The sequence below is a fragment of the Sciurus carolinensis genome, chromosome 2 (assembly GCF_902686445.1).
Source record: "Sciurus carolinensis chromosome 2, mSciCar1.2, whole genome shotgun sequence".
Classification (NCBI taxonomy): Eukaryota; Metazoa; Chordata; class Mammalia; order Rodentia; family Sciuridae; genus Sciurus; species Sciurus carolinensis.
In genome coordinates, this window is record NC_062214.1 from 110,483,556 (window position 1) to 110,506,511 (window position 22,956).

General features: G+C 45.4%; 1 protein-coding gene across 1 annotated transcript in view; it reads left to right on the forward strand.

Moving 5' to 3' along the window:
- Positions 1–22,956, forward strand: part of Pla2g4e (phospholipase A2 group IVE) — a 66,596-nt gene that overhangs the window by 17,225 nt on the left and 26,415 nt on the right. The window contains exon 2 of the mRNA XM_047542389.1: positions 19,758–19,830. Coding sequence (XP_047398345.1) covers positions 19,758–19,830 — 73 coding nt within the window. The remainder of the gene's footprint in view (positions 1–19,757; positions 19,831–22,956) is intronic.

Sequence of the window (22,956 nt, forward strand, 5' to 3'; positions counted from 1 at the left end):
TAGCTTCCACATATGAGAGAAAACCTTCCACTTTTGAGTTTCTGAGTTTGGTTTATTTCACTTACATAATATTTTCCATTTCCATCCATTTACTGGCAAATGCCATAATTTAATTCTTCTTTATGTCTGAGTAGAACTCCATTCTGTGTATGTACCACAATTTCTTTGTCCATTCATCTATTGATAAGCACCTAGTTTGATTTTATAATTTAGCTATTGCAAATTGTGCACCTATAAACATTAAGGTGACTATATTGCTACAGTATGTCAATTTTACATATTTGGGGGAAATACCAAGGAGTGCCATAGCTGGGTCATTTAGTGGTCCATCTCTAGTTTTTTGAGAAATCTCCATGCTGCTTTCCAGAGTGGTTGTATTAGTCTGCAGTCCCACAACAATGAACAAGTGTACCTTTTTCCCCACAACCTCACCAGCAGTTATTGTAGTTTATATTCTTGATAATTGCCATGATCAAGAATAAATGGAATAGGCTGGGGATATAGCTCAGTTGGTAGAGTGCCTGCCTTGTAAGCACAAGGCCCTGGGTTCAATCCCCAGCACTGCAAAAAAAAAAAAAAAAAAGATGAAAGAATGAATGGAATAAGATACATTTTTTAGTTTAGTTTTTATTTGCATTTTCCTGATAACTAGAGATGTTGAACATTTTTTCATATATTTGTTGGCCATTTGTGTTTCTTCCTTTGAGAAATTTCTGCTTAGTTCTTTTGCCCATTTATTGATTGAGTTGTTTGCTTTTTTGGTGTGAAGGTTTTTGAGTTCTTTGTATATTTTGAATATTAATCCCCTATCAGAGGAGTAGCTGGCCAAGATTTTCTCCCATTCTATAGGTTCCCTTTTCATGGTTTTAATTGTTTTATTTGTTGTGCAGAAACTTTGTAGTTTAATGGCATCCCACTTACTGATTTTTGGTTTTATTTCTTGTGCTTTGGGGGTCTTATTAAGGAAGTCAGTGCCAGCACCTAAATGATGGAGTGTTGACCCTATGTTTTCTTCTAGAAGTTGTAAAGTTTCTGACCTAATTCCAGTAGTTATCTTCATTTATTGATGAGGAATTCAACATGTTGTTGTAAAATAATCTTCTCAAAGACATATAGTGGTACAGTTGCCATTTCAATCCAGACTAGTTGACTCAAGGGTATAACCCAAGGCTCATGTTGGTTATCATGCTTACCACAGTCAGGTGAGGTAGATATTATTGCTATTTTATGGAGGAGGAGAGCAAAGTTTAAGGTAACAGTGTTACAAAATCAGCATGTATGTAAATTTGAGATTTGAGCTTAGATGTTATCTCCCTAGGGAAGTCCTGTCCACATTTGGTTTCAAGTACTATTTTTTCCTCCATGTACTTTTTTAAAAATTTCAGTTTTATCGTTCTACATGGCAGTTGGGTTCATCCTGAAAAACACATACACACATGGAAATCTATTTTCAGTTTGTGATTCCCCCATTTTCCCTCCTCTTTTTCCCTCCCATCCACCCTCATCTGCTTCCTATCACTGTGGATTAGATGTGTATCTTAAGGAAGTCAGTTTCAGCACCAATATGATGGAGTGTAGACTCTGTTTTCTTCTAGCAGTTATACTGTGTCTGGTCTAACTCCTAGCTATTTGATCCATTTTAATTTGAGTTTTGTGCAAAATGAGAGACAAGAATCTAGTTTCACTTTTCTACATGTAGCTATTCAACTTTCCCAGCACCATTTGTTAAAAGGACTGTCTTTTATTTAAAATATATTTTGGCACTTTTGTCAAGTGTCAGATGACTGTAGGTATGTGGATTTGTCTCTGTGTCTTCTACTCTGTTCCATTGGTCTTCTTGTCTATTTTGATGTAAATATCATGCTGTTTTGTTACTATAGCTTTGTAGTATAATTTCATATTAGGTATTGCGATGCCTTCTGCTTCACTTTTATTGCTCAGTATAGCTTTGGCTATTCTGAGGCTTTTATTCTTCCAAACGAATTTAAGAATTCAATTTTTTTTTAATTCTGAGAAGAATGTCATGGGTATTTTGATGGGGATTGCATTGAATCTGAATAGCACTTTTGGTAGTATGACTATTTTGACAATACTAATTCTGCCTATCCAAGATTATGGAATGTCTTTCCTTCTTTTAAGTCCTTTTCAATTTCCTTCTTTAGTATTCTCTCATTTTCATTGTAGAGGTCTTTTACCTCCTTGGTTAGATTAATTCCCCATTTTTTTGAGGTTATTGTGAATGGAATGGTTTTCCTGATTTCTGTCTTGGATGAATTACTGTTGGAGTATAGGAAAGCTAATGATTTATGGGTGTTGATTTTGTATCCTGCTACTTTGAAGAACTCATTTAAAAGTTCTAGAAATCTTCTGGTGGAGTTTTTGGGTCTTCTAGATATAGGATCATGTTATTGGCAAACAGATAATTTGACTTCTTCTTTTCCTATCCGTTTCCTATTGGGTCCCGTCTTGCCCTGTGAGAGCTCTGTCTCTTTTTTTTCCACATGAATATATCCTACTCTTTTGCACTAACTCTTCCTCATTTGTGAATTTCATTTTTCAAATAGCCGAACAAGAACCTGGAAAGAAGTTGTCAATGAGTTTCTGGGGTCTGATGCAACACTGGAGGGCAGCCTGCCATTAAGAGCTGCAACACATCCCTCAATGGCAGAGAAAAAGAATCAAGCTTTGCTGGCTGCGACTCTCAGAGGTGACTCCAGCAGGCATCCCCTGCCTTGATTAACTGCTAACACTACCACAGGCTTTCTTGGTTGCAGAGGCAACCAAATTTACACAGACCCTACCTACCAGTAGAAACAGAGAAACTCCAATTTCAATTCAAAAATCTTCCACACACTCACTGCCAACTCAAGAAAGATCATGATTCTTTCACTCAGTGTCTAAGAGTCTCTTCAATCTCCTTTCCAAACCTTCATTCCTTTGCTAATGCTGCCTAGCATGATCAAAGTGCTCTTTCCCCTTTTTTCATTCTATTCTTCCTATTCTCAGACACACACTCACAACATACAAAACTCACACTCATACACAGACACACAACACATACCAACACCCACATTCTGATATACACAACCAATGTACACACACACACACACACACACACACACACGCAGTGTGGGTAGAGGTAGTGAGTGTCACCAGCCCTGGCTGCTGCTGAGGACAGATCCCAAGTTTTTTGTTTCATGTGCTGATAAGGACTCAGTGTGCATTATTAAACATCAGTCATTTTTAGTGACTGATTTAGTGACATTATTAAACATCAGTCATTTTAAGTTCTTTATTGACCATATCCTTGGCTGTTCCTCCTTTCATGATTCAAATAGTTTTTAGTTTAGTGTCTTTATTATACCTTATTCAGAAGGTATGTCTTGGACTCACCTGAAATGATGAAAATACACAGAGGCCAGGCCCCATTTTTGGGGCTCTGGACTGACTTGGTCCAAGAGAGGCTCAAAGACAGGGAGCCATTCATTTCATATCACAAGGCAGAGCTGGAACTCCTGTCCACAGCTTCTGTTCCCAGAAAATTGCTCTGCCCAGCCTACCAGATGGCCTTCCTAAACACAAATGGACACTGGCCTCAAAACCAATAGGGAGCCATGGTATACCTCTGTCCTGTCCCTGTCAGACTCTGTACTTGATATGAAAGCACATCCTGCTTCTGGACCCTCCCAGGAATATCGTCCTGTTCCCATTCCCCCGCCATGCAAGATGGTGGGGAAGGGCTCCCAGGAAGTGACCATAGAGCCTTGGTTCAGGGACTTGAACCAAATGGTTTAGTGGGGAATTATTTTCCTCTGCTGGAACATGATTAGAACCAAATTCAGTCAAAAGACCAGTGAATGGGGTAGATTGCAACCATCTGACACAGTTTTTAATACAGTGAAACCAAGACAAACCCAGCCCTGCCAATTTACCCCAGAGCTGAACTTGCTAGAAGGCCTGCCCAGCCTTCTCCTTGTGGGATCTGGTGAGGAGCCCTGACTGAGGAGCTGAGGTTAGGAGACTTGCTAGGGTCTTGGTAGTGGTGGGTGCTTGGTCATGTGGCCCTGGACCAAGCAAGACTGGGGGATGCTTGAGATCTCTTTGGGAAGAACCCAGGACTTGGCAGGAGAGGTGTGTGGGATGGAGAAGGCCAAAGGGAATCCAACAAGAGAAAGAGGGGGATGGAGGAAAGGAAGACTAAAAAATGAGAGAACAGAAGAAGAATAGAAAGGAAAGGGGTCTAGATTTGTCAGATGAGCCCAGACGTGCCCTAACTGTAAAAAAGTCAGTCAGACTTTTTTCACTCATAGACCATTTCACTCATAGGTACTTAGTCAAAAACTGAAAATATATATTTACATAAAAACCTGTATACAAATGTTTATAGCAGATTTATTCATAATTGCTAAACATTGGAAGTGACTTTGCCATAACTGATACATAAGTAAATTATGATTTTACAATGAAATATTACACAGAAATGAAAAAGAATGAACTCTCGACACACAATCACCTGGATGAATCTCAAAAGCCTTATGCTTAACAAAAGAAGCCAACCACAAGAGCAAACACTACATGACTCCATTTATGTGAAACTAGAAGATACACATCTAATCTGCAGTGATAGGTTAGATGAGTGGTTACCTGGGGCCAGCTGGAGAATGGGAAGGATCAACTCCCAGGGACTCCGAGGCAACCTAAACACAGATGGAGCAGGACTCTGCTCTAGTCTGACAGGAGATGGCCAGAGGCAAAGTAGGAAATGAATGCTGCCTACAAGCCCAGCCTCCTACTACATCCCTCTGACACAGGCCCTGCTCCAGATTCCTATCCTCCTCCAGGGACACGCAGATCTCTTTCCTGAACCCTATCCCTCTGACCCAGGGACCAAGAATCCAAGGCAAAGTCTGCCCTGCTCTGGAAGCCAGCTCTGGAAACCAGAGAGCACTAAACTCAGAGGCTTTTTTCCATAAGAAAAAAGGGAGAGGCATTTGTCCAGTGGCCTATTGCAGGCCACAGCTTGCCCCATGGAGCCACCCCGTCTGGTGTGGAAGGCACACCTACCTACTGGCTCACTCAGGCCACATGGTGCTGATGGCCACCTGTCCTCCTGTGGGAGTAGAACTTGCTCTTTCTAAAATGCTCAAAAACCTTCCCTGAGTCCCACTACCAGCATAAGAAAGATCATGATTCTTTTACTCAGTGTCCAAGAGTCTCTTCAATCCCCTGTTCAAACATTCATTCTTTGCTGATGCTGCCTGGCCTTAACTGGGTCCATGGTGTTCCTTCAAGGGCAAGTTCAAGTATTCTTCCTCCAAGCAGCCTCTTCCCATCTTCCCAGCCCTGAGTGGTCACACTCTTTGAGCAGCTTATTTTAATCTCTCTCCCTACATGTGACACAATTATCCTGAGAACATTTGTATGAATTTTCCATCTTACCCAACTTGGGCTGAGATTCTTGGGGCAGGGATGATGTCCTTGCATCTTTGAAGTTACTGTCCTGTGTATCGCACCACTCAATTCATCACTAGGGGTCAGCCACATACTCCGTGCTTTATCTCATTTAGTCTTGAGAACCACTTTACAAGGCAGGAGCTATTTGATGGAGACACTTAGGCTTGGAGGGATAAACTTACCCAGGTTCACATAGCCCATGTGTAACAGCACCTAGACTCTACCACTAAACCATGCTTGGTCAACTTTGAGACAAGGGCCATGTTTTCCTCACCAGGGAGACCAGTGACAAAGAATCCAAGGTAACAAAAGAAGGGCTCTTGGCAGTCAATGTACGAAAAGCTCTAGGCAATCTTGCTATGTGAGCAAGAGAGTTGGGAGCAGAAAAGTAAAGCCTATAATCTGGTTGAAATCAGAGGCCACAGGTTTTAACAGCAGAAACTTCATGAGATTGGGAAATGTTGAGCTGTGGACACAGGAGCTTTAAGAATGCAGAGCACTGAGCTGGCCCTTAACACTTTGTTATAAAAATAAAGAAGGACAACAAATATTCATGAACCAGTTGCATGGATGACACTAAGAATGCCAACCTCACCCACAATGGGTTGAGGGTTCTTTCTTGTCATATTTGTACTTGTTTTGTACAACATGAAATAGTGTCACATCTCATTTATTAGCCAGAAGTTCTAAGACAACATATTAACTTTAGTGGTTAGTATATTTAAATCTCCCACTAATCTAGAGGAATTATAATGCTTGTCTTACCATGTGTTATGAAAATTATATTTTAGTCATTATATGTTTGTTTTAGGAAATTAAAACATAGGAACATAGAAGAAGCTTTTAAAAACCACAACACAGAATCTCAGTTGTCCAGGACAGGAGCTTTCTACATGGTATCTGTGCATCTCCTGAGAGGTGGTTAAAACCAGAAGTTCTGGTGTCACAGCTCTGTCACTGCCATTGTGACCTTGAGCAAGTTACTTATCCTCTCTGTGTCTCAATTCTTCTTCTTTAAAGTGAGATAATAATATTACTTCACAGGTAATATAAAATCCCTAGAACAATCCCAGTCACTTTGTAAACATTCAATAAATGTGAGCCTCTTTGCTCTTGATGACGTCTGTATGATACCCCAGTGAGTGACATGCCACAACTAATCTTACCACCCCCTTACTCATGGGAGTTAGGTGTTTCCCATTGAAGAAAAAGATAAGCAATGTCCATGTCCTGGAAAGGGTTATGGTCTGGTGGAAAGAGGCAAAAACGGATAAACAGACAAGACCATCCTAGATATGGTGTATTAAATTAAACTAATAACCACAGTGACATGGAAGCGAGTAGGTGAGCAGAGGCACACACGTCATGTAGTATATGTGATCCAGGAAGGACTGCTAGAGAAATGACATTTGAGTAGAGCCATGATGGATGAGAAAAGCCTGGCTATGCAGGGAGTTGAGGGTAAGGGCTTCCGACCAGCGAACCCCAAGCACAGAATCCCTGATATGGGAAACAATGTGGCACAATCAGAGGTGAAGCTGGAAACCTGGGTCCGATGGAAGAAGCAGAATGAGCCTGAGCAGGCAGACCACACGAGACCCTGCAGAGCCATGGCAAGACATCAGAGTGACCAAAGTGTGGCTGGGTGTTACTGAGGGCAGGTACATAATCTGGTTTATATTTGTAGATCAGTTCTTACCCACCTGTACAGAATGGCTTACAGGAAGGCAGATGTGGAAGCAGGTGGCCCCATTAGGCTAATGCAGGAGTTGAGATGAATGAAGATAGTGGCTTGGACCGGAGAAGTGGCAGTAACAACTAGGAAAAAGTTGGAGAAACCAAAATTTCACCAGAGGTCATAGGTCTGAGTCAATCCTATGCTTCAGGACATGGCCCATTAGCATCATCCGCTGCTCTGGATTTCTTGATTGAATGCTCCTTCCCTATGCCCACATAGCCTTACCCATTCATTCCCTGAAGGAAGGCTATTGAATACTGGGTGTATTCAATATGTATTCTATTTGAATATGTTGTATTACCATATTTTAGTTTTTCTAGTGCATTTGGTAGAGCTTCCACAGTCTCATTTCCTCTCAATACTCAGTTGTCTAGATCCATTTGTACATCTAATTTGTTGCTTTGAACCACTGTGTCACACTCCAGCTTGTGTACCCTTCACCTCATGCCGCTTACCGCCGCTTGCCAACGACCCACGGGACAAACGACACGTACTCTTCAGAGGTTCATGAAGCAGCTTCCGCTTTATTCGATAACACCCTCAATATATAAGCAGTCTCATGCATAAGCAATTGTAATCAGATATGTCCATCCAATCCTATTAAAGGTCAAGCGATCACGAGCTCAAGCATACATGTAAGATATATCTGTCCACACGCTAGGCGGCTGAACCAATTATCATACAGCCAACGGTAAACGCTTCCTGTTTTTCTCAAGGCGCATTCAGCACGCCGTTTGGCTCTCTGCCAGTCGCCATCTTAGATGCATGTGGCATAACCCTGGGCTCCAGGTCTCGCCTGCCACAACCTCGTCCTCTGATGGACACACAATTTACTTCCAAATCTCTGAAACAATAGGTGATGTGGAGTAAATACTCTCATATACACCTTTCTATGGGCTTTATGGGATATATATACTTGAATCAGAATTACTCTATGGACATTCTTACTTTAACTAAATGATGACAATTGATTGTAGTATCAGCTCTTCTACAGAAGAGCAGATGGAGCCTCTGTCCCCACACCCACCAAGACTTGTCATTATCCAACTCTCTCATTGTTTTCCAACTAACAGCTATAGCAAAATCAGTCTTTTAATGCATTTCCCTGGGTTTTGCCTGTGTTGGTCTCTTTTTCAGCTTTCGGCGGGGCACCGGAAATGGAACCCAGGGGTACTTTACCACTGAGCTACATCCCCAGTCCATATTATTTTATTTTAAGATATGGTCTTGCTAAGTTGCTGAGACTGGCCTTGAGCTTGCGATCCTCCAGCTTCAGCCTCCCTAGTCACTGGGATTAAAGGTGTATGCCACTGCAACCTGCTAACTCATCTTCTTATTTAGAATTGAGGATACTGACTTATTTTACTCCACAAAGAAAGTGCCTTTTGCCCATGCCATCTGTTAAGCAGTCTATTCTTTTCCTGATTTGTAGTGCAGATTCCCATTATTTTGAGCATCTCCTTGCAATGCCCATTAGCTTTTGGGATTTTCCCTCCTGTAAGTTGCAGAAACAAATCTTTGGTTCATTTTTATGTTCACATCCTTTCTTGTGAATTCTCTAAGAATTCTTTGTATGCACTAGATTTTAACCCTTTCATGGTTTTCAAATGCATTGCAAATATATTATTAGTTATCTATTAACTTTACTGTGTTTAATAGACAGAAATTATTAATTCTTAAGTAATCAAATTTAGAAATCTTTTGCCTATGGTTCATGGTTTCAAAATGCTATTTAAGAAATTCTCTGGGAGCTGGAGGTATAGCTCAGTGGTTGAGTGGGTGTTTAGCATACCTGAAGCCCTATGTTCAACTCCCAGCACAAAACCAAACCAAATAAAAACAAATCTTCCTGTAATCCAAGATCATAAATATATCCTCCTACAACATCATTAGCTTCTATCAGCTTTATAGTTCTCTTTTTCATGTGTCAATGCCATTGATAGCCCATCTTTTTATATGACATTAAGTGGGGATAGTGTCTTATTTTACTCCGTGTAGTTGGTCACATTTTCCCATGTCATCTGTTAAACAAGTTTGTTCTTTTTCAATTGATTTGTGCCAACTTTATCACATATTAAGTTCCCTTAAGTGGCAGGAATCTTTCCCAGATTCCTCTATTTTGTTTCCATTGGTCCTATTCTTGGGTCAACAATATGCTGTTTGCATTAGCGTGGCTTTGTAATGTATCTTAGTATCAGTGGAGTAAGACTCTCTTCTTTACCATTATTTTTTTAGAGGTGACTTTGTTCTCCATATACACTTATTAGAAGAAGGAAATTTGATATATATTTTGGAGATGGACCTGTGCTTATAACATCTGATACTTCACTGATGGTTTTAATTTCTATCTGTGCAAATCTGGCACTACTTCTCCCTTGGTGTCCAAGTTTTGAACATTGTATAGGAAGATCCTCCCCACCCCAATATTATAATACTAATATTATGTTATAAAATTATAATATATAAATACTTCCTAATATTTTATTTTAAATCATATATAATTCTAATGGTTAGATAGTTACTCTCTCTGGAATTTATTTTTATGTAGTTATGAAATCAGGGTCTAACTTTATTTTATTCTAAATAGTGAGCAAGTTTTCCCAATAATGAATAGTATATCCTTCCACCACTGATTCAAGATACTTCCTTTATGGTACACTAAAATTCCATATATAGAGAGAGCTGTACTCTAAGCTCTGCTTCACTTCTGGAAGGTACTGGAATCCAGAGGTTGTTGGCAAAGAGGGAAAGCATATTAGATGCACTTCAGCAGGAGAGTGACAGGCTGAGAGTGACAGGTAGTTACCATGCTCCAGTCAGGCACGCGCAGACAAAGCCATGAGAGCCAGAGCTGCCTCCTGTGGAAGGTAGGGACAGGCCCCTGAGGCCTCTAGAGGAAGAAAGGTGAGGATCATCCTCACTGACAGAGGGGAGTGGTGCCAGCTGTGCTGCTGAGAGAACTGTACTTTTCAGTGTGAGGTCACCCGAGGCATAGCAGCTGCTTAAGAAAGTCGGTCAACCCAACAGTGGGAACTGGGTAACAGGCCCTGGGGACACAGCAGCCTCAATTTAGCCCCTGCTCATCAGGGAGGAGGGGTATGGGATGGAAAAGAGCTCTATCATTGCAGAGCTGGCATCAGAAGTTCCACACAGAAGGAATTCTGGGGGAGGGGCCGCTGGGGGACCTGCCTTTGGAATAGCTCTATCATATCTAGAGTGCTGGTTCAGCCTCCACCTTTTGCTCATCTGGAGACACTTTGGATAGGAGCGGGGTGGGGGGGAGGGGGGTTGTGCAGCCCTCACTGTTGCTCTGTTGTGGTGACATTGCCTCTTTGCCTGGTGCTCCTTACTCTCCTCACCAAGCCCCTTTCTCCTTCCCCAGCATCCTCAGCATCCCCCTGTGCCACTTGAGTCCACGCTGAACAATTAATTGATCATTTAATTCAGCCCCTCCTCTCCCCTCCCTAGATGATAACTTCTTTGCTGTTGCCTTCCAGAGCCTGCCTGAGCAGTCAGCACAGAGACAGGCAGGCAGTAAATGCTTATGGGTAGATTGGTCCATTCAGTGAGAGGTTGCCTGCGCTCCACCTTAGTTGGAGGCACCAGAAAGGGTGTGGAGGAAGAACTTTCCATTCCATCTCTCCTTAGCCTCCTATTCAATTTGATTTAATACAAATAAAATGAGTAAATGAGGCCATGCTCTTGAGATGGACAGTGAGCACATACAGGGTTGGAGACCTAGGTTTCTGTGCAGGGACTAGAATGGATGGGTGGGGTTGACAGATTTGGCAGGTCTCCTTCCATGAGAAGAGGACCAAATGCCAGACCTTCAGGAAAGTTCTGGAGTTTGGGACTTGGCCTGGGCCTGACTAGTGGGAAGGGTAGGGGAGTGGAGGGAATGGGGGACCACTAGGACCCCATCACTTGCAGGACAGTGTAGTGCTGTGGGTCAGACTGCCACAGCAATTCCAGGATTCCCCTCCTACTATTCTGGCCTCCATCTCCCCCTTCATTTCCTAGTCTCCCGCCCTATTTCCCTTACATGGTTGCCACCTCATCTCCTAATTGAGCCCCTGTTTAAACACCAATCAGTTTTTTCTTCTTAAAATTCAGTTTTGATCATATCACTCTCCTGCTCGGAAACCATCAGTGACTTCCATGGCCAAGAGAGTAAGTCCAAATTTAAAGTACAACCTTGGAGAGGTGACTAGATAGATTATTCTATCTTTCCAGACTTGTTCCTTCACAAACCCTGCCCAGCTTCCACTACTCCATGTCTCACTCTGTATCCCACATTTCTCCTCCCACACAACTCATGATTCAGACACTGGGTCATTTGCATACCTAAGCATATCCTGCTTTCTGACCTTCCTGCTTTGCTCATGCTATTCCTTCCTCCTAGGATGCCTTTCCCTCTTATCATAACTGTTGAAATACTACCCATCCTCTAAGGTCCAGTGCAGATGTTATCTCCTCTGTGGAGGTTTCTTGGAGTCACTCTTTCCATCTTCTGTGTTCCCCAGACAGTTGTTGGTTGTGTGATAAAATTCTGTAAACCACAAATCTTTACAAATATGAAGGATTTATATTGATCTTTCTACAATACCCCCTGTCAACATAGGGAGTTGAGGACCTCAGACCCTCTGAGGGATTGGATGCATCTGGCTCCCCAGCTGGGCCTCAGCAACTTCAAAGCTGTGATTTCCTCTCTTAGTAGCACATATACAGTAAATGCTCATTATGTGCATGAATGAGGTTGAATTTGTGAACTCTGTGAGGGATGTGGGTGCTGCACTTGTGTCCTTGGCAGTGAGTAGATAGCAGACCAGGAAGGAAGCTTCCAGGTCAGCAGGCTAAGGTCCCATTCTCTCTCTGGAGGATCAGGTACATGAAGAGGTTTCCAGATACCACTGACTTGGTCCCATCCTGGCATTTGGGCCCAGTCTGCCCAGTGTTCAGATCTCACCTTCAGTTGCTTAAAATCATTCCTATCTATGGGCCAGAAAAGCCGGTTGTGGTACCTCAGGCAAGAGTTTGGACAGGAAACTCCCAGCCAGCGATTGAGCAGGTGAAGTCACCCTTGTCAGGCCAGAGTGAGCCAACTACCAGGTCAGAGATAAGAATCATCTGGGCAGGGCAGGTGCATCCTCCAAGTTGCCTGAGACCAGCAGGGACTGGGCACACCCTCTCTACCTGGCCTCCCAGGAGGTAGGGAAGGGGTGCTACCTCTACTTGACTCCCTAATCTCACCAAGTCTTCAGGCAACTATCTTCTTTCTTTCCCCTCTAATATAGGGACCCTGCTCCTGTCCCTGCCTCTCATGAGGTCCCTGCTGACAGTTCCTGTAGTGCCTAGCTATAGCACTGAAGTGGAGTTAGGGGGGAGGACACCATCCCCCCACAGGGGTATCTTTGAGCCAAGACCACCATGAACTGGAGAGATAAGGATTTCCCAGTCATGGCTGGGCCAATCCTAAAGTCAAGAGGTCCAGCATCCTCTTCTTAGCACCCCCTGTACCTTAGACAGACTTGTCTTTCTCAGTAGCTATGGCTGCCAACAGCTGAACTCAACATCCAAAGCCCCTGATGGTCCCTGTATTTTCGAGATCTGAAGACTTTTGGTTCCCTTAGCACTGGGAGACCCAGAACCAGGCAGGCACCCTATCTGTCTACATGCCCCTCCCCCCCTTACCCATTCCTTAGCCAACCAATCCCAGTTACTGCCAAGAGGCATCTGGTAGGGTGGAGCTCTGAGTCAGAATATAAGTTCCTAATCTTGCCACCCAGTTGGACAGCCATCGCGATGCCACAGAGGCAGGTACCTGCCTGGGTCTCCCACTCTCTGCCAGACCCATGCCAAGCAGAAGATGACAGGCAACTGGCCACCTGTGCCTTAAAGGTGAGGGTGCAGTGCTGGGGGTATTGGTACAGGGGCTTAGGGTCAGGGAGACATGGTCAGGAGATGAGGGGCTGGGGCTGGGGGCTGGGGGAGGAGATAGTCCCAGGGAGGGGTGGGGCCATTCTAACCTTTAGAGGCCTTGACTCAGAGCCTCTCACTACCCCTGTGGGAAAAGGTTTTGGCCCATTTGGGCTCCTCAATGGATGATCCAGGCAAGAGTATCCACAAGCCTTACAAGGCTACACGCACTGGTTCAGGGCCATCCTGGGGCCAGGTCAGCACCAGGATAGACAGTGCTTGCAGTGTTGCAGGGTGGTGAGCAGGTATTTACCTAGTGGACATCTAAACTTCTATGCTGTGTGAGTGTGTGGTGTGGTGTAATTGTGATGAGAGTTGGTGGCATCACCAGTCTGTTACCATCAGTCACAAAGTTGCTTGCCTGGTTTATTATAGGGGCTTCTAAGTCCAGCCAACTCCACAGTCTCCTAGGGAGACCTCTGGGCTCATGGATCAGGTTGCAAGCACTTGAGACTGACTCCGTGTTGATTTTCCTGTCTAGGCAACAGGGAGATGACCTCACTTTCGCAGTCTACCATAGACACCCCACAGGCAGGATTGTTAGCTAATTCCTCAAGGCAGCAGCTTCTTCCTCACTTTCTCCCAAGGCCCCTCATCCTGCCCACACCGAATCATTGGATATGAACAATGCCCTGAAAGGGTTTTGTTCCTTTAGGAACCCAAGGAGGGGAGCTCCATGCTGCATGGTGACTGGGGCCCAGCTGTCCAGGACATTACCTCCTGGAGTGTGCCCAGGGTTTCCCACAGAAGACATCTTCCCCAGAGGGGACAGAGGTTACCTTGAAGCGGACATGTAACAGTTGAAAACTGAAGGCTCAGAGCGTGGCTTCCTTCTGCAAGTTGCACTTGTCCTTTTCTGGTCATGTCAGTGCTGGGACTTCTTGCCCTTACCAGTCACCTAACCTGGGTGATAAGAAGGAAAACAGCCATGTGACCTCTCTGGGGTGACCTGTAGTCCCAATGTTGCTCAGAATGTCTAGAACTTGTTCTGGGGTCCCAAATGTACCCATTCCAGTGATTTCCTGTTGGGAAGGGCCCATGTATTCTGGAAGTTATCCCCAGGCTGGTCTGAGCCCTGACATAGTGTTACAGGGAACAAGTGGCTACACCCAGCTCTCTAGGGAGGAGGAAGTGGCATCACCTGCCAGGCCTGCCCTGAGATGCCCTGGGGAGGGTAGCTGTCTTCCTTTCTCCAGGTACCCAGACCATATGGGATGGTCTGTGAGGAGATGCCTGGCTTGGATGGGCATCAGACCCTCCCTCATCCTCATCTCCATCCAGTAGACCATCTGTAACTAAATATTCTTTTGATCAATTGTGGTAACAGCTGGATCCTTGGGTATAGAGAGAGCTCCAAGTCGAGAGCTGAGGTTTTGCTCCAGCCTCTGCTGGAGACTAACCCAGTATATGACCTAGAACAGGTTCTCGGCCAGTGTTGCTCATGAGTGGTGAGAGCCAACCTTCAGGTAGATGGAAAGCACACCAGAAAGGCAGATAAATGTGCACCTGGTCCTGGGTCGTAGCTCTGCTATCTGTAGACAGTGCAAGCCTCTGTGAGATGTAATCTCCCTAAACTCAGGCTTTTCCTCTGTGTATCAAGGATAATCACACCTTCTTGGGAGGCTGGCTAGAGGGTTGAGCCTCCAGGGGAAGGTAATACATTTTGTTTTCCACCTCCACCAAAAGTCATATCTATAAAACTAGGGGTGGGAAGGGACAGATTTGGAGTGCATAATGACAAATCCTGAGATTCAGCTCCTTCCATATGAGCTGGCAAGGTCCCCCATCCTGACTAGGTCTCAAGGGGAAAGTGGAGTCCTGGCAAGATCAAACCTAGAGGTCAAGACTGGGAAGGAGGCTGGGGTTGTATGTATCTTCAGTCTGGGTTCTCTTCCCAATGTGGCTTCCAGAAACAGTTGAAAAGCCTGTCTTCCCTGGAACAGTTGTATTGTTTGTTCAAATGGCTGAATATACCTCTCTGTTGTTTGCTAAATAGTGCCTACCTTGACCTCCCAGTCCTGGGTGTTCCCTGCTCCTCATCCCAGGGTCTGCCCTTTGCCCTATGAACTGAAGGATTATGTCCATTCCTAACCCAAAGCTGCAGCTCAGTGGCCTGGGGCCTGACCATGCCTGTTGTTAAATAGTTTTACTTTCACCTTGATGCCCAAACCCAATCAAGGCACCCTCTTTCAGGGGTGGGCTTATCCAAGTCCCTAAAGTTTTGACTTATACCACACCACAAATGACTCCATAACCTTGTTTTCCACTGGTTTCTGGTTTCCATCTGCCTATTCATAGACACCAGGCTGTGGATTTTTTTTTTTATTTATTTGTTTGTTTTTGTTTTTGTTTTTTAAATCAAACTGTGTTCTTTTGCAGCTACTATAGGTTAATTACCTCTGGGGTCATGAATTTTTGGACACTCAAACACCGATCCTTTTGAGTTGTTTCATCAGGAACAAACTATGTACATTCTTTCCAATTCAAGGTCACTTTACATAAGCTCAGTTCCTGGAATTCATCTGGGCCCAGACTCAAGTCCCATGGCATACTCCCAGTATGGTCCCTCTGCAATGTCTCTCAAACCACTTCTAGGCTCTATCTCTGTGTGGGCAAAAAGAACACTTTCTGGAGTATTTTGAAATTGAGTCTCTCCTGAAAATTCCTGAACTAGAAGGTGTGATATGATGCACAAGTAGACCACTAAGCAGTCCTCTGTACCTACTAGAAAATGGTAACTTCTCCAAGGACTCTGATAGTTGTGATGTGCTGTGGATGTTCATCAAAAGCCAAAAAGAAATGATCAAAAGAGAATGATCATTTCAGTAGAAATGTTAGTAAAAAAAACAGCCAGTAGAAGGACTGCCAAATTTGGGGGTTATTTGGGGGTTCTGTGGGGGGATTATGGTAAACAGTAGTGTGTTAAGAAAATTGGTTCTGAAAGAAGACCAAGAAGAGGAGATGAACACAAGCAGCACCTCCTTTGTGATCACAAAGAGCCACTTTCAGTAAGGTGAGAAGTGGTCCTGAACATGGCCTTGGGAGTTGGTACCTCTGAGTCTAGCTCTATGTCAGAGCTCTATGTCAAATAACTTAGTCCCAGATTCTCCATATGTAAAGTGAGGCTAGTAAGAACTGCTCTACAGGGTGAGTGTAAGGATTAGGTAAGAGGGGAGTCTATAGAGAATAAGACACAGCATGTGGCATATGGTAGACCCTCAACAGATGAGGGTCTTATGTCACTATTATTGTTGCGGAATTAGAGTAGGAAGAAATGGTTGACCTCATTGACAGACAACAGGCAAGAATGTTTCCTGGAAGGCAGAAGACTTTGGGTGAAGTCCTAAGGGAAGCAGTGGATTCTTCTCATCTAGAGCAGACACTCAAGGAACCAGGCTGGAACACCCACAGCACCTCCTGGAGGCAGGATAAGGGCTGTGATGGCTGAAAGGATCCTGAGCCCTGGGTTCAGAGTCCTGCAATGTCAGGGAGTATCATCAAGAACAGGCCCCTGCTGCAGTGAGACCTTTGTAGCTTCCCCCCTGGACTCCAGGTACCCTGTGAGAAAGTGGTGGTGGGACCAGAATTGCCAGGACCACACTACTGCTGCAAGTCAACTTCTGCCTCCTCACCAAGCCAGACCAGGACCCACTCTGCCCAGATGGGGGCAAGAAATGAGCCCACAGTACTCAGAGGGCTCACATGTTTCCAGAACCAGAAGAGAGGCAGTGTGAGAGGCCTTATGCCCAAGTCACAATGCTCACAACAGCAAGCTTTTAGAGCAAGTTATTACCCATGAAAATAGTATTTCAGAGTTAATCTCACAAAAGGAATTCTTGGACTTACATGCAACAGTCAGTTTGATTTTACTTCTGGTTTTGAAGCAGCTATTGGGGAGAGGAGAGGAAGAGACCATGAGATTTCATGTCTATCTCAGGGTCTGAATAACTGAGCTTTCCCAGAATTTCAACAGAACTGTCATTCTGTTGTTGCTGGTTAAAATTAAGCCCCAGAGGGCTGGGGATGTGACTCAGAGAAGAGTACTTGCCTAGTATGTGTGTGGTGGTGTTTAACCTCCAGCACTGCAACCAAAGAATTAAGCCCCAGAAAAGCAGAAAAGTCTGGAAGAACAGACAGCAAAATAAGAATACTGATCGTCCCTGGGTGGTATGGTTATGCAAACTCTGTGTGTGTGTGTGTGTGTGTGTGTGTGTGTGTGTGCGTGCACGCACACGTGTATGTGAGCATGCTTGTGTATGTGTTTGGTACTGGGGACTGAACCCATGGGCACTTTACAACTGAGCTCATCCCTAGCCCCTTTTATTTTTAAATTTGAGACAGGGTCTCAGTAATTTGCCTAGGTTGGATGTGAACTTGTAATCCTCCTGCAAGTGGCCTCCTGAGTAGCTGGGATTATAGGTGTGCACCACCACATCTGACTGGGAACTCTTGTTTTTTTTTCAAACTTCATTTTTCTGCAAACCTCAGTACTATTTAAAAGGAGAAGAATTGTATCCTCTAAAACATGCAGAAAGTGGTTTTAGAAGCAACACATATACTGGACAACGAGCCCTGGGTTCTAGTACAGAGGCACCCAGGAGCCGACATCAGTGGACTAGAGGAATCAGGATTCAGGGGTGTTTGTCGTGGGCTCTGACTGGCAGTGGATAGTAAGGTCTTGGCCTGGGTAAAGCTCTCAGGAATTCAAGTCTGGGTTCAAACATGAAATGTGTGAACTGCAAAGAAAGAACCAGAACACCTATAGAAAACAAGCAGGAAGCTTCCTTGGTATGTCAGCTCAGAGCAGGATGAGGAGGAAAGCCCCTCACCTCAGCAGTCTTAGCCCCAGGAGACCAGAAGGGTTTTCCCAAGTCCAGAAACATGATGGACTGTGAGGGGGCTTCTAAAACCAAGAAGATCACAAGCCTGGGCAGCAGAAACCTGTGACCAGCTTGACTTCTCTGGCACCTGCCGTCCTTGCCCTTCACTCTCAGCCTCTCCTCTGCCTTGGATTTGCCCTGCTCAGCCTCTAACACAGGGCCTGACCCACAGTAGGTGCTCAAAAATAATGCCTGGAAGTTGAGGACGAGAAGATGATTCATCCTTGCAGAGAAACAATTGGAGGGGGCACCCCAAGTGCAATGGAGGCAGAGGATCGTGTCAGTGAGAGCATGTGTCCCTGAGCTCTGGAGACTTGCATTCCAGAGGCTGAGAGGGATGAACCACAGTCTTGAAACCTGGGGCAGGGAGCCATAGGCAGGGGAAGCCTGAGAAGAGAGGACAGCTGAGGTCCCTTGGTAGGCAGAAAAGATGACTCAGGGAACACTTAGCAGCTGCAGGATAACGAGAAGCTGGTGAGGCTGGGAGAGGTGGTTTCAGGACATCTAAGAAGCAGAAAGTAACAGGGCTTGAGGAGAACTAAAGTGGACCAGAGGCTGTTGTATCATTCACAGAGGGTAAAGACAGCTAGGTAGGGAGGGAGGCAGGACTAGGGAGCCACACTCTCTGCCCCCATTACTGGCTTATGGCTTACTAGAGAGTTTGAGCTTGATCTTTTTTTTTTTTTTTTTTTTTTTTTTTTCTTTTTTGCAGTGCTGGGGATTGAACCCAGGGCCCTGTGCTTGCAAGGCAAGCACTTTACCAACTGAGCTATCTCCCCAGCCCTATTGAGCTTGATCTCGAAATGATGGCAGAGCTCCCTGAAAATGATCAGAAAAAGAGGAGTGGGATAGGAGAAACATCAACTCCAAATGAGCAGGGCTCAGGCTATGTCTACACCCCAGCCATTGGTCCGAAGCGGGCCCCTGGGGTTAGCGATACCTACAGAGGCATCTGATAGACATCGGTCATCAAATCAAGGATTACTTGAGCTCTTGCCATATGAAAGACAGGTTATCACAGACCTGCCAAGACTTAAGTATTAATAGCAAGACACAGCAAAGAAGAAAGAGACAGTTTTTTACTGGGAGGAAGAGATACAATGACCAGAAAGACTTGAGGGAAGATGCTCTGGGTGGGGGAGGGAGCCTGAGGAGCAAGGGAGATGCAAAGACCCTGGACTGGGAGCTCAGCATCAGGATGGTGGTGGGCACTTAGCCTGGGGATCCCCAATAGATGTCCAGGTGTGGCCAGTGTCCATCACCCTTTCCAATCACATTGTGCATCCTCCTAACGAAGCTTGGTCCTAAGCAAGGGAAATTTTTCTGTGTGGGGTTGGAATAAGAAGATAGTCAATGAAGGAGAGAGGGAACACCTCAAGACTCCCCTGCTATAATGTTCCTTGTGTGTTTGAGACCAGAATATTCATTCATTCATTTGTTCATCTAAAACATTTACTGAGCATCTTCTACATATCAGCATGTTACAAGCACTGGAGGTTCAAAGATGAAAACCCAGACAGGGTTACAGGGTCTTAGGAGTTTTCAGAACCTGAGAAAAGACAGATACTAATCAAACAACAATAAAACAGCATGAAGGCTATTGTAAACAAGTGGGCCAGGGACAGACAGGCGTGATGAGGAAGTCACCCAGGGGCACTGGCCTTGGGGTGATGCTTGAAGAATAAGTCCACTGTCCTCTCAATCTGCAGGATGGGCTGTCTCCATGCCACCTGTTGACAGTGAGGGTCATTCGAATGAAAAATGTCCGGCAGGCTGATTTGGGTGAGTATCCTTCTCTCCCCTGCTCCTTTTCTGCTTGCAGGACATGGATGGAGAGAGGCCTTGGCTGGAGAAATGATCAGGCATCTCGTGTGTGTGTGTGTGTGTGTGTGTGTGTGTGTGTGTGTGTGTGCGTGTGTGTGTGTGCGCGCATGTGTTCTCTGTTTGTATTGTACACTCTGGGATTTAGGTCATTTTTTAGGACCCTCACTCTTGCCATAACCTTGACACTACCAACCCTGACAGTCTGCCCTGCATACCTGTTCCCCCCACCCTTCTCCCCACTTGCTTCTCCTAGTATCCATTTCCAGGAGCACCAGCTTCCTACCCTCTGCTTCTCTATGAGTTTAGGAACTGTTGGAGTGAAGTGAAAGGAGAGGCCCTTAGGCATTGATGCCGGCCCCTTCCACAGCCCTTTCTCAGGACAAGGAGAAACTGGGCTCTGCAGGTCATGTTGGAGCCCATAGCCCAGCTCTGCAGTCCAGATCGCTGGATGTGATTTGACTTACCAGGGCTGGTAGTGTTTTCTGGTAACTTAACTTCCCCTTCATTCTGGTTCTTACTGCATTCCCAGGCCGTGAGCACCAAGGGAGGCCTCAGTTTCAGGAAGATTAAAGGCATTTGAGTGGGCAGGATACTTCCTGCACCTGTCTTTGGGGGACCCTTCCAAGAGACCAGTGCCTCCCCATGCTGCTCTCACCTTGCCCTATCCAGAGAGGAAGCTTGCCCTACCCACCCCAGGAGAGAAAGTTCTGTATCTAGGACCCATGGCTGTGGGGTGGCCCACTCCCTAGTGACCACACATGAATGACTGAAGTTCTACAGGATTCCCCAAGGGTTAGTGAAGGCCTGGGGGGACAGATAAGCACAGAGCTGTAATACTGAGCCTGCTTTTTAACAAGGGGAAACAGCCTTGTCCAAACCAGTTATGGAATAATAGAAGATGGCATTCCAGTCTTGTCATAGTAGAATTTACATCCAGAGGGTACTGAGAACTGCAAGGGCCATGAAAGGGCCCTGTGTGTAAGCATCCAGAGACCTGGAAGCCTGGCAGGAGGAGAGGCTGCCCTGAGGGAGTGTCCTATCTCCTGAGAACCTGCCAGATGTCCAAACACCATTTGATCCTCTCAGCAACCTGAGTAGTAGTCCTGGGACATCCATCTTGCAGGTGAGGGCTAATGATAGCCTAAGATGGAAGTAGTGTTTGATCTGGAGAGGTTAGGTCTGGAGAGCTGGAAGGAAGTGAGACAGATCAGGAGAGGGAGGCTGAGGCCCCAGAAGCCTGGCAGAAGAAACGATGGGGTGCCTGAGTTTTGTGGAAGAGATTGCATGACTCCTTGAGGTATCATACCCAGATCACAGATGGTTCTGGAGCACAGGTGGGAGAGGCTGAGAACCTGCAATGCAGGGATGAGGATGGAGGACGGAGGAGGAAGAGACCTGCAGCCCCAGAGACAACAAAGGGACCAAGCAGGATTTAGACTGAGGGTGCGATGTGAGGGCCTGTGCCAACAGGAACAGTTCCAGGAAAGCTCAAGCTTGGACCTGTGTCCTCCAGAAGGCCAGGGACCTCTCCTCTGGCTTCTTGGGGCTTTTCCAGTCCACTAGTGGGAGATCTGAGGATCCAGGAAGTGTCCCCTGGGCCAGAGCTGTGGTCATCTTTTTCCTTTCCTGCCCATGCTATGAAAGTGGATCCTCACTTACTTCACTCCTTCTTGGGCAGAGGTCACCCTCCCTCAGGGATAATCCCAGTTCCCACATGCCCACAGCAGCAACACTTGCCTTCCTCTGGCTCCTCCTGAGGTGTGTCTGTCCCAGCCCCTCAAATCACCCTGGCTGCACATTCTCATTCTGCGTGTCTGCACCTGTATGCTAGACCTTCCCATTGTCCAGGGCCCTATTTTCTGTCTTATCCCTGCCATACCTGTCACTCAGGGGCTGGCAGCCAGTGGGGCAGGCTGTGGTCTGGCTCTGCCAGCCTTTCCCTCCTCCACACACTCCTCTAGCACACAGGCTGCATTTGGGCGTCCTCTTTGGGAACCCCTTTATTGTTTATATTATCCTAAGGAACTGGAGGGCATATGTGGCATCTGAGTATCCAGTTCCAGTCATGTCAGGTCTGGACTCTACAGTTGTCATTACCCAACCATGTCGCTACCTTTCTCTGGTTAGATTGGAGACTATCCCTATGGATTTCAAGTCCTGGATCACTTTTGCTTGAAATTATCCCCTTCTAGCCTTAATCTAAAATGAACAGCTCTCTGGTTTAGGCCTCTAACCTGTGCCATGATTCCCAAGATTCCAGAGAGGATAATGGCAAGGAATATACACCCCTCACCAAAACTGAAAGAGCACTCTGCCCAGCCCTGGGCTGGGACTGGGAGACAGCCAGGTCCAGAAACTTCCCAGTCTTCAGGAGTTTTTATTCCTCTTGGGAAATCAAATTAAAACCCAAACCAGCACTCCAAGGGGCATAAGGTAGATGTCTCCAAAGTTGTTGGGGAGACAATGTTCTGAATGTCTGTGAAGATAACTGAGTCATTTCCACCACCCACAAGCTAGGAAAGGGGACAAGTCAAGTCATTCATATGACCAAGCCCTGTGTCACCCCACTAGGTGCAAGGATGGGAATCTGTCTTTGCCTAGGAAGTCCCCTGCAGTCCCTGAAACTCTCATATTGCATCACCACTGCTTTACTATTCCTCATGGCCAACACAATGGTCACTGTCCTTACAGTCAGCTAATGGTGCCTGCCCAGTTGTCACCTGGGGCCCAGCTGATCTTCCCCTCCATCACCCTCTCTCCAGGATTACCCTATCCTTGCACTGTACTCTCTTTATTTCCAACCTTTCATATATTTGGTGGGAGAAAAAACTTCCTGCAAAAGAACTTAAAAACAAATTAATGTTTAAAGAATGGATATCTGATCAATCTATTCTCTTCAAGGAGTATTTTTGTCTTAACTAGAGATTTAAGCCTCAGGCCAAAATACTGATATTTTATTTAATCGATTTAGGGGGAGAATTTTAGGCATGGACTAAATTGTAGGCATAAGAAGGAAGTAACTGTAGCGGGGAAAAAGTCTTTACAGGCCCATCAAGTCATGAATGCTGAGCAGACCTTTGGGAG